At 35.2% G+C, this 12,720-nt stretch overlaps 1 protein-coding gene across 2 annotated transcripts in view; it reads left to right on the top strand.

The window, feature by feature from the left end:
- Positions 1–8,570, top strand: part of EDIL3 (EGF like and discoidin domains 3) — a 402,449-nt gene extending 393,879 nt beyond the window's left edge. For both annotated transcript variants that reach the window (XM_037032234.1, XM_037032233.1), the window contains one exon: positions 6,291–8,570. In XM_037032234.1, the coding sequence (XP_036888129.1) occupies positions 6,291–6,440 (150 nt within the window). In that variant the 3' untranslated portion in view covers positions 6,441–8,570. The remainder of the gene's footprint in view (positions 1–6,290) is intronic.
- The last annotated feature ends 4,150 nt before the right edge of the window (positions 8,571–12,720 follow it).

Below are 12,720 nucleotides of genomic sequence, written 5' to 3'. Positions count from 1 at the left end.
ACAGCTCGCCCCCAACTCCTTCTGCAGAGGGATAATCGGTGTAGACTCTGGCTAATGCAATCTACTGTGGCCAACAAAACTCTTGGGTTTTTTTGTTTGTTTGTTTATTTGTTTGTTTGATGTACATCTTAGAATGTTATTCTCAATATGCACTATTTCCCAGGGAACATTTCCTATAATATTGGAATTTACCTGAAAGCTGGTTTCTTGTTTCCTTATTACATCTGAAAGAATGTACTTATATTTAGACTAATTTTGTTACAGAGTTTCATTGGTTTAGTGGAATTGATTGTAGAGAAAACCATCAAGAATGATATACCAGCCATTCAATCATGAAATGGTTTCAGGATGCTGGCAAATTTTCCTAGAAAATTGAATTCACTGAAAATAGCTAAATTCTATGTCAGCTAAAAGAATCAAAGTTTACTTTCAAACTTTTTATATTCAAACTCTAACAGAAGTTTCACACATGCAAAACTGCCAATAAGAAATTTTAATGTGCTATAGATTTATACTACTGAAATTTTTTAAAAAACAATTTCCTATATATTTTAAGATAACTTTTGTTTTGCTTTGTAAATAAAAAGTTTTGATTTTTGAAATGCTCCAAATAGGACAAAGTAGGATATATACTAAATTTCAGGATAGCCTAAACACACACATACACACACACACCCCCAAAAGTGTTGATAATCTAATCATGGAATCAGAAGAAACAAGTCTCTCTTATAAACCTTATTCAGATGTATAAATATGTTTATCGCCATTTGTGCATGCTCATTCTGGGAAAATTCTCCAAAGGTTCTGTCACTTAAACCATTGATTCAAGATGTAACTGAAATATTTGACAGTCCAAAAATATTCAAGTAATGTTAATACAAGGTATATAAAAATGACTTTTATGATGTTAAATCATAAACCACTTAGTGTAAGTTCTTATGTCAGTCACAAAAATCAGATTTTATATTCACATAATACATGAATGGTTACATTATGAAACAAATACTTATCCTAATGTCTACTAAATCTACACTACTTTTAAATAAATTATAATTTTAAATAAAATTGCTATTTTTAAAATGTCATGAATTCAATATAAAGAAATATAATTGGAATAAATATAAATTTCTTCATCCACTATAAAATCATTTTATAGTAAAAAATGGGAAAATACTAGCTTAAGAGAAATTTTATGAACAAGTTCATAGTTTATTTGACCATAAATCAATTAACCATGACCCAAAATGTAGTATAATCATTTTAAATCTTAGACTGCATTAATAGAAATATTCATCTGCAACAAAGGTGCACTCTTTTGAGTGATCCAGGTAAAAACTGCATCCTGTGTCCAAAGAAATACCGCACTTTAATCAAGTTACAGTTAAACCAGAGAGAAGCCAATGGAATGAAATCGAGTTTGAAAATCTTCTTACGTGAGGAATTTTTTAAAAGAACCATGAATGTTTAGCCTAGCGTTGAATCTGAATTTGAAAGGTTTACATTATTATTAAATGTGTTAAAGTATTGCTGGGTCTGTTTTTGTGGATGTTGTTTGTTTTGTTTTTTGGATAGCTGGATTTCTGTGTTTGTTAGAATATACATACCTGCCCTATTATATTGAGGCTTACAATGAATAGGTGGACAGCTCATTTCTGAAATATTAGAGAGGGAAGCTAGTGTTATGCCTTGTCTTCCAAGTTTCAGTTTCTTACATTGTATGAGTAGAATTAAATAAAAGCAGGGTTTCACAGGAATCAGAGCTAGAAAAGCCTGCTCTCTTCTAACTTCTTTGTAGCACTCTAGATACAGACTAGATAAATAATCAAAATTATAAATGCTAAATAAAGAATTTTTAGCTTTTGTACTACCTTAGCCACATACTCACACACACACATGCACCCTATGATGCCTTACAGAAATGAATTTTTATCTTTGTCCTTCCTGTCTCTCTTAAGGACATCAGATCAATATACATGTATAGCCAATGAAGCCAACAGTATGTTTGACACCATTAACAACACAAATGCAAATAGAGAAACCCAGAGAAAGCTTTATTCAACCCTTTTATTTCCTTGGTATCTAGAATCTCACATATGATGTTAGTCTCCACATACCAGAAGAGAAATATGAAATCTAGACAGAGATGACCAAAAGGCCAGAGTGATGAACTGATGGTCACTTGAGACCTTGCTAAAGTACTGACTTGTTAGCCTTGCAGAGCTCAGGGAAACTGTACAAAATGCTTAAACCTAGTCACTATTCATGATTCGAACATAAAATCCAACAGGTTGGAACAATGGGAATCTCTTTAAAACTTTTAATGAGTTAAGTTTAGGCCAAAGAAAAAGAATGACATCTTCACAACATGATGACTTGCTAATTGAGTAGCATGTGTAAGAAACCTCCAAAGGACTCCTCGATCTTTGTGGAAGGCAGAGTCCTAATCCATGACTGCTAAGGGAAGCCAAGATATGCCCGGCTTTCTGACTCTGTTCGTGGTACAGGATATCACCTCCCTCCATGATCCTACTGAGGACATCTACTATGGCCTTAATGACAAATCTCACCTTACAAAAATATTAAATGTTGCTTCCAGCAACATTTAATTCTTTTATTTTATCTGATAATCTTTCTGCATTGAGATTTGAATTCTCAATTGAATTTGATTTAATTTTAGCTACTGTCATAGGAGGGTTGATATTAGAAAACAAAATCCAAGATCTCAGCCCCAGCAGACATCTGCATTTCCTCCTATGTTTTCTTAGGTTATAAGTATGGAAACCTCTCCAAAGAACCTTGAGTGCCTTTTTCTTGAAGCCCCACATGTTGGGAAAGGCCTAACAGACCCCTAAGCATGATCGTGTTGGAGTACACCAGCAAACATGTCATCAGCTAATCAAGTCTCCTGAACCTGAAACTCATGAATACTCTTTTTAAAAACTTATGAATCAAAGCCTCTATCTCACATACAATGTTTTCTTTTCTGTATGGAGAGTTTTGTTCTCCCTAAGCCTTTTTGGACTTGGTTTCAATCGAGGAGCTTACAACGCTAAAGTTGTAAGTGAAAGTATTCTTCTAGAATTCTTACAGATTTTATAAAGCTAATTAAAAATACTGAGTTTGAGTTTGCATTTTTTTTTTGCAAAGTAAAACATTGAGATAGCATTCTTAAGCAGGATCTCCCTAGTGGTAGAGACAAGAAAATGGCATATGTACCACATGTTTACACAGCAAGTATAAGAAGTCATGCTAGAATTTGCAAATGTGTGCTTTGTGTTCTGTGCTGGGTCATTACTGAGCGAACTTTGAAAACAAAACTATATTTCCAATACTATTAGATCATACTTTGGGCGAGTCTAATGCAGATTTGAACTGTTTTTCTGTGGACATTTTTATTTTAAACCATCCTTCTTTATGAAACTTCATTTAATTTCTTTAATGAGCATTCAAATATTTATGACTATTACACATCAAATCAGAAATGTCCTAGCTATATGCAATTTCAGAGTTGATGTGACTTCTCTTTATGTGTTCTCCATTATAAAGAGCTAAGTATTGATATAACTAATAAGCTGACTATTGCTTTGTAGGTTGATAGTTTCTTCTGGAAATGTGCTGAAAACCACAGATTTAAAATGAAATTGTTTCTTCCTGTATTTTCTTCCTGACAAGTAGAATAACACTATACTTTGGACTGTTGTAGATCTTGTGATGGAAGTTAATGAATTTAAACTCTATTATTCCAAAGATATACATTAAGTTCTCTAGCAGGGCTATGAAATTGGATTTCAGATTCTATATTAAATTGTAACACCACAGCCTCAGTGAAGCATTTGAATCCAATATCATATGTCAGAAAGAATGTCAGGAAACCACAGCACGTTCTCTCCCATTTTCTGCTGTTGCAATGACAACCTCTCTCAAGATTTTGACTAATGTTTGCTACGTCCTATACATGGGAGCTTTTGCTAACAGAGACACTGTTACTTAGTAACACATTTTAATCCAGAATTCATTCCTCCTGGGCCAAGGCAAGCCAGAGTGTTACTGAGGATAAAACTCCTATTAAATGAATGTGAATTCAGATATGCAAAGAGGATGAGTCCTAGACTTGGCATAGTTCGGTATTCTCTCCAGAAATGGCACTTTTGTTTCCCCTCACTATCTTGAGGGGAAATAAAATCCCCTCATGAAACCAGCAGAAAGATTACCACAAATTGTCTGTTGCTTCTAAATATTAATCAGTACCATGCTGTCTAATGCTTTAGAGAAGAATGGCATTATTTCGTTTTCTTTCCAGGGAAGCTTTTTTGATCATTTGGGACAGAACCAACTAATTTTAGAAGGGCATTTTTTAAAACATTCACTTTAATTTTAGGGTGTTCAAAGATATGGGCTAAATACTGTCATGTGCTGATGGAGTTTTTTTTTTCCTGCTTTGAGCAAATTTTATTTTCAGGTTTCCCTTTGGCCATGTTTTGATCTTAAGTAAGAAATAAAATTTTCTTCCAATTATAAAATGCCTCAAACAGTTAAAAGGGAAACCTTAAAGAAATTTTGATTATCTTAATTGTGCTAGAACAAAAATGTAAATATGAAACAGTTGGGAATATTTTAACAATAAATGTTCAGAATCAAAGGGTTTAAAATAGTAAAATCTTGACTAAATAATATAAATGCATGAATTGTTCCAAGAGTATTACATAACTCAATGCCATTGTTATCAGGATCCCAGTGTTTTGATTTCAATATTTTTTCCCTGAAGCAGACACTTCTCAAGTTATTTTAAAGGTCTCTGGGGAGAAAAATGCTCAAAGGGGTTTGAAATAAAAGAAGAATAAAGGAGAACAGTCATGCATGCTATCATCTCAGAGTGTTACAAGCCACAGTGATCACAGCAGTATTGTGTGGATACAGGAAGTAATAGAGAAGCTTAAAAAAAGCGTAGGTCAAAAACAGCATCGATTAGATTGTCGCTCTTGGAGATGGATAAATCTTGTTCTCTGTGTGAGAAGTGAGCAAAAGACACTGTGATAGAGACTGTTAATGCTCTCCAAATAACCACGTGCTCTTCTCCAATTCCTCCTTCCCAGTGGGGCCAGGCTCATATAATCGTTAAGGTCAGTGAGATGTATCCAGAAATGATGTCAACTGCTTCCATACCTTGCTCCTTCAAACACCCTGCATAATCTAACAACACTTCCCACTTGTCCCTTTGAATATGGAGGGCACAGGTTTCAGATGTGGCTGCAATCTTCTGGCAGCCTGGTTCTCTGAGTCATTTCTTCTTTTTTTATATTTTATTTATTTATCTTTAGAGGGGAAGGGAAGGAGAGAGGAAGGAAACATCAATGTATGGTTGCTTCTTGTGCATCCCCTGCAGAGAACTGGCCCCTGCCGGGAACTGGCCTGCAACCCAAGCATGTGCCCTGACTGGGAATCAAACCGTGATACTCTGGTTCGCAGGCCCGTGCTCAATCCACTGAGCTACACCAGCCAGGGCTCTCTGAGTCACTTCTTAGAAGACAGCACTTCCAGCAAACTGCCTAGCCAACATCAATCACTCTATGACAAATGCAAAAAAGAAGTATTTGTTGTATTAAGTAAAACTGGTTGGCAGATTAAAATGATAGAACTCTGTCATCTAGAATTACGAAACAAATTTTTGTCTTAAGTCTTTAAATAGTCATTGACAATTTAATTTTAAAATGATCATTAAAAAGAAGCTGCAATATGGCCCTGGCTGATGTAGCTCAGTGGATTGAGCATGGACCTGCGAACCACACGATCGCCGTTGAATTCCCAGTCAGGGCACATGCCTGGGTTGCAGGCCAGTTCCCAGCAGGGAACTCACGAGAAGCAACCATAGATTGATATTTCTCTCTCCTTCTCTTCCCCTCTAAAGATAAATAAATAAAATCTTAAAAAAAAGAAGAAGCTTCAATATAACATAATTACTTACCAGATCTCACATTTGGCCCTGGCTAGTGTAGCTCAGTGGATTGAGTGCAGGCTGCAAACCAAAAGGGTCACCAGTTCAATTCCAAGTTCCACACATGCCTGGGTTGCGTGGCCAGGTCCCAAGTGCGGGCTATGTGAGGGTCAACCAGACATTGATATTTCTCTCCCTCTCTTCTTCCCTCCCTTCCCCTCTCTCTAGATATAAATAAATAAAATCTATTAAAATTTTTCTCATTTGGGGTGGGGGAAACTCCAAACAAGAAAATTATAAAATAATTCCCAAAGAAAAGAAGGCTATATGATTGATATTCTTCACTCTCTTTTACTAGGTTTTCCAGGGCAATTTTGACAATGATACACACAGGAAAAATGTCATCGACCCTCCCATCTACGCTCGGCACATAAGAATCCTTCCTTGGTCCTGGTATGGGAGAATCACACTGAGGTCCGAGCTGCTGGGCTGCACAGAGGAGGAGTGAGGAGACCCACACCCACAACCCGCCTCTCTATTTTCCTCTTCTCTGTCTCCATGGAATGAACTGTGCAAAATCTGTAGGAAAATGAGTGGGGCTTTTCATGAAAAAGTGCTCAAACGATGGTAGGCCATTAACTGTTTAAGGAGGTCTAAGCCTGCCCTTTCAATGCTTTAATTTGATTTTATCATTTAAATTTCTTAAGTAACATCACATTAACTGCGAATGAATTTTCTCATAGTTTTTTGAATTATTCACACTAGTTGCGAAATATTAGGGAAAGAAACTGTCAAGGGTAAAAAATCACATAGTTATCAAATAATAACAAGAGTTGATAGAGCTTTTATAATCAATACTCATCTAGTTCTTATCAAAGGAATACTGCAATGTTAGCAATAAGTTGTTTTTTTCTGTGATGAGTCTACATTATCCTAGCTGTTTCCCTGTGCCTACCAAACACGGTTAGTGTTTATAGTAGAATTTTGAAGATGAATTTGTAACATGTAGTACTAACTAATATTATTATTCTCATTTTACTTGTATTTCTAATCAGATGTTATGTAATTTTTTGGTTCTATTTTATATTCTTTATATTGTATATTGCTTGAATGACTTAATATTTGAATTGAGTTTTTATTATTTGCCTAAAAGAAGTATCATATTTTCTCATATGTGGAACATATTTGAACACTGGTAGATTGCTCATAATTAATAACAGTAGATTAAATCTGAAATTCTATTTTTGAAGGAAGCTGTGACTATGTAAATTCCAAATTCTTCCTTTATAAAGAAGTCCACTCTACCATTTTTTTAAAAGAACTAAATTGTATTATGTTTCTTCAAACCAAAATTGTACCTTCATTTTGATGATATTTATATGTCCTTATCTTTATTTTAACACGATAGAATGATGAAGGCTTTGCTTGTTGATTTAATTGTTTTTATTTAAGAAACAAATGTTAGCTTAGCACTGCATAGCTTGGCCAAACATACTCATTATTTCTTTACTTATCTCTGCACTTTCTGTGAAACCAGAATTTTATTAAGATTTGAAATTGGTGGTGGTTTCCTAGGAAAGCACATTGTGTAGTTATTTGTGAGCAGAAAAGTACTTACTAATGATGAAGTAGTAACCGTTTCCAAGATGAAAATCGATTTCTATTTATTTTGCTTCAAAGGTTCTGAAAAAACAAGCAATTATCATAACAATTTGTTATTGATGATGGAGATTTCATTGACATGTTTCTCAAATTAAAGCTCACGCTGGCTCCATACAAATCCTCAACGTCTAATGTATGAGCTTTACAATTATTTATTTTATAAGGCTTAGACACAGCATTGTTGGAGTTCAAAATTAAGCATTTGGAAAAGAAAGTACGGTATGTGTACAAAACGTCGAGGTCCTGTGCAACACCGCTAAGTTTTTTTTTTCTTTCATTATTTGTGCTACATAATGAAAGCCACTGGACTGTCACTGTCTTGTTTGTCTGTGTGTTACTAGCATTCCTTAACAATAGATGTATGGAGTGGTTAAGTACAGTAAAGAATTTAAAGAGAAAGTCAATCATAATGGTATTTTTAATAACAACAGAATCCAAGTAGTATGTAGCTTTTGTGTCACTTGTATCTGTGACATCAAAGTGAGGCAAATTTACTCAGTTTAAATTCCTACTGAAACAAGTGAAATCTCATAAGCAAAATACAGTCTTTCCTAGTCTTCACCACATTGAGGAACTATACTATGCTAGTTTTATAATCTATGAAATTCAAATGTTAAACATCTCCATTTTGTCTGTTTTATTAAAAGCATTTATCATAGTTACTAATTCTGATTTTAGGGTTGACTTTCTCTTTCTGAATGACTTCCTAAGGATTGGTGTGACTTTTGAAGAATTAGGGTACTAATGATTGTATCTTTGCTAGTCGACAGAGTATGAAATAGAATACCCCTGGCGTCTGATGTGTCGGTACAGAAGTAACTAAGATTCAAATAACCTTTGCAAACATTCAAGCCGTGTGATATTCCAATGTTGTTTTTTTTTTCTTTGTATATATACTTAAACCATGTAGGCTGTTGTAAAATCAGTATGACCTTGTCTAGTCTTCAAACTTAAAATAAAACTTTTGAAAATCTGGGGTAATTTTCAAGCAGTTGTAATTAAACACATTTGTAAGAATATACAAATTGTCTGAATGCGAGTGCCCATTACTCTTTAACTAGTCGCTTGGTTTAATTTTTTTTAGTACAAGACAATTTTTAAAAGACAGAAAAATATAAATTACAAATAACCTACAAATATACATGAACACCACCCAAATTGGCCTATCCAAAATTATTAAAATATGTGTATTTCTCCCTGCTCCTTTTAGCTGTGGAGCTAAATTCTAGTAATCCAAAGTCTTTTCTTTACCTAATATAGATGCAAAGTACTGTGTTCCAAGATGGGTCTGCTTATTGTTAATCAGATGCTATTATTTCTATTGTTTTTTAAGTACTTGATTCTCAGTAGTATCATGAAGAGACCCAGTCAAACAAGCATTTATAGGTGTTTACCCATATAACTTCATCTACTATTAAAAAAATCATAATACTTGGCTTCTTCATAAACCCTGTTTCTGCCACTCTAGAAGTCATCGGTAAAATATTAAGTCTGTGTACTTTCTATGTTTTAGGTATTTTCTTAGAATTTAAAAAAGGAAAAAACCCCATGATATTAAGTGTGACTCCTTAGTTGAGCTTCACTGGATTTCTGATTGTTCTTAGTGCTAACTCATTATACGTGTTTATTTTTCCATACTTGTTCCTGTGCAACTGCATTTTAACGTGAAAGGTTCAGTGGGGTGCCATTGCTTGCCTAACTTTTGCACACACAAAAACATATAGAAATATGCTTTCATTAAATAAAGTAATTATATGTATGTTTAACAAGACTGGTAAAGAATTGTGACAACATATATACAGAGTAAACACTCATTGTGATAGCAGAATCATTTTTCAACAAAAAAATTTTCAACTATGTAACTTTTTAAATTATTGATTCAAGGTGTAAAAAATAGAAACACTTAGAATTTTGAAGATGAAAGTCTGACCATATTGAAACTTGGTGTTAAAAATCTGTTAGATAACTTCATGAATGGAAAATATTTTCTGTATAACCAAAAATTTATAACATCTAGCATTTCAGCTTTGAATACACAGTGTTAAGTAAAAATTTTGGTAAAGATAAATGAATTTTTACCTTCAGAAATGTAATGTTGTCCTGGCTGGTGTAACTCAGTGGATTGAGCACGGGCCTGCGAACCACACGATCGCAGTTCGATTCCCAGTCAGGGCACATGCCTGGGTTGCAGGCCAGTTTCCAGCAAGGGATGCAGGAGAGGTTACCATACATTGATATTTCTCTCCCTCTCTCCTTCCCTTCCTCTCTAGAGATAAATAAATAAAATTTTTAAAAAGAAATTTAATGTTTTCTATATTTCTCTTTCTGAGTGATAGTTTAAACAATATTAACAGTGGAGTTAGTTGATTATTTATTTGTGACAAATATTGCTTCTAGCCTTTGAGATGAAAAAGGCCTCTTTTATTAGAGCCAGTAAATGGAGAATTAAACCATATTGCTAGTTGAGAAATATTTGAACTACCCTAGAACAAAATGTGTTGTCATTTGTCTTTACAAAGAAAGAATACCTAGAGTAAATACCAATTTTTTCTATGATTTTGAAGAGGAGAATGGGATTTCTTGATTTTGTTGCAGTAAGTGGCTGTAATTTATATTGGGCGCTTCAACAATGCCTCCAAATAAAGTGTCTTCCACAGGAGGCAAGTGGCGCTTACACCAAGAGATATTTCTATTAGATGGATTTGGTATCAGAAATAGGAAAACTCTTTTGAAAAAGGCTCCTTGTTTTTGCACATCCTGGCAGGAGTTGATTGAATCCCTTGAAAACTAATGTTCTGGAAATACGGTATAGTGGCATCAGCAAACGGTCACCATATTACCAGGTTAAGCATTGCCTATGGTGACTGCCTCTGATTTAATTTTATTTTAATGTCCACAAAGACATGAGCCACACTTTCATATTTATGTAACATCCCGTAGTGCCATTCATATGCCTCAGTGAGTATGTTGATAATGATGATGAATTGTGACATAAGCTCAATCTGCTGCCACCTGGAAAAGAAGCAGCAGCAATGAGATTGATGGCGCATTCAAACAGTGCATCCCCATGGCCAACGTGGAAACAGCTTTGTGAGAACTCACATAAGCATCAGGACAAAACACTGAAGAGAATGCGCAGGAAGACATCTGGGAATAGACTACATGCATGTGACAGAAGGAATTATTTCTGTGAGAAGTGACTTAAATTCCAAAGTAAACAAAGTCACACATATTTTATCATTAGTTCACATCTTAGAGTAGAGCATAAATTTAAAGAATAAATAAATAAAAAGGGCTTCCCTTTTAGTAAGAGAACTATAGCAGGTCAGCAACCCTGGTAGACATGACCAGTATGGCTCTTCTCAAGGCCAGGGGCATTTTCTATCTAGGCCCAGGAAAGAGGTTATTGAACTGAGAGGTTTAAAATGAAACACGGAAAAGGAAGCACTAAGTAATCAACCTGAGGCCATTTAGCTTCCTCAGTTCTCAAGTTTCTTAGGCAACAATATGGAAGAATGCTACTATTTTTCATAGCAGAATCATCCTGCTATGATGTGACTGATTTTGCCCTCCTAGTTTATATGTTGAAATCCTAACCCCAAAGGTGATGGCATAGAATGTGGGACCTTTGGGAGGTGCTTAGGTCATGAGGGTGGAACCTTCACTAGTGGGATGAGTGGCCTTATTCAAGAGACGCCAAAGAGATCCCTAGCTCCTTCCACGGAGTAAGGACACAGAAGTCAAGATCTATGAACCAGGATTCAGGCTTTTACCTGCCAATGCTGACACATCGAACTTGGACTTCTCAGCCTCCAGAAGTGTGAGAAACTTATTTAATTTATGTTGTTTATAAGTTACCCAGTGGGTGGTATTTAGTGATAGCAGCCTGAATGAGCTAAGACACATCCCAGAAAAAGAACCTGTTTTTAATACTATAAACAACTTTATAAGCGGCTTGGGTTGTGGAATAAGACTCCAAGAGCCATGTTTAAGCAATAGTAAAATGTCTTTTAAATTTCCAGTGAAAAGAAATTGGTGTTAGGACCAGTATTTTTAATTAAATGCACTAAGGAGTGGAGAGGGGCAGAAGGGAGGGAGGAGAGGAATGAGTCTGCTGTAAAATTTCCTTCATAAGACATTTTTATTTCAATTATGCTTCTGTTTAGATTATAGTGAAAATTAGTTTTCTCACTCTGAGACAGATGTTAAAGTTTGTAAACCACTGCAACAATGTCACTTTCTGAACAAGTGGTGTCTCCTAGCCGCCTGGCATGCTGGCAGCCATCGTGAGTTTAGAACCAGAACTAGAAGGATCCTGTCAGTATGGGGCTGTTGCAGGCCCCGTGGGGACAAAAACGAGTGTGGTCCTGGAGGCTGAGAGGCTTTTTAATAAAATGCAGATAAGACACAGAGAATTGTGTGACTGTTTTTCTCCATGGTGGATACATCACTTTGCCTTTCTCTCTGCAAAATATGTAAGAAAATACAGGTTTTCCCTGCTGTGTTTCATTGTTTTATTCTGCTTGGGAAGAGGCCCTGCCACTGAGGTTAAACATCATGCAGATCTCTGGGTTGTTTTGTTTGGTTCTTTATTTTAATAGTCTTTGATGCTTGTGTTTTTTAATGGCTTTTTCTACACTCACTTCTAGTTAAAAAATTCATATTCTGATTCCCCGTACACCCTCTTTCTAACCTTCTAACCTTGTCTTTAAGAAATTCACACTACTAATTTCTAGCTTGAGAATTTTCTTAAGTAAACCTAATATCAAACACATGACTCTGATTATAACATTAGGCTGTAATTCAGGTCCTGTAAAATATGTTTTCACTTTCACTGGAGATATAAATAAAAGCTAAATTCTTTTTTAACTAACACTGTAGAAACTACTTTACTAAGATTAAGATTAATCAAGCTCTTTCATAAAATTATTCTTTGAGCAACATTTAAGTACTATTCAAAGCTCTGAAAATACAGAGAAGAAAGCCGAGCTTTTAGGAGCTCCCGGTCTGGAGAGGAAGGGAGGGGAATAGACGAGGAAGTAACAAGTACCGCACATTGGGTGCTGGAGGGAAAAATGCTCCATGCACAGAGAGGACGCACAACAGAAGCACCTAACACCACTGAA

This window comes from Sturnira hondurensis, unplaced genomic scaffold (genome assembly GCF_014824575.4).
Source record: "Sturnira hondurensis isolate 20B ecotype Veracruz unplaced genomic scaffold, ASM1482457v3 Scaffold0021354, whole genome shotgun sequence".
NCBI classification, from domain to species: Eukaryota; Metazoa; Chordata; class Mammalia; order Chiroptera; family Phyllostomidae; genus Sturnira; species Sturnira hondurensis.
Note: the sequence above shows the minus strand (reverse complement) of the source record. Positions and strands in the feature narration are given on the sequence as shown.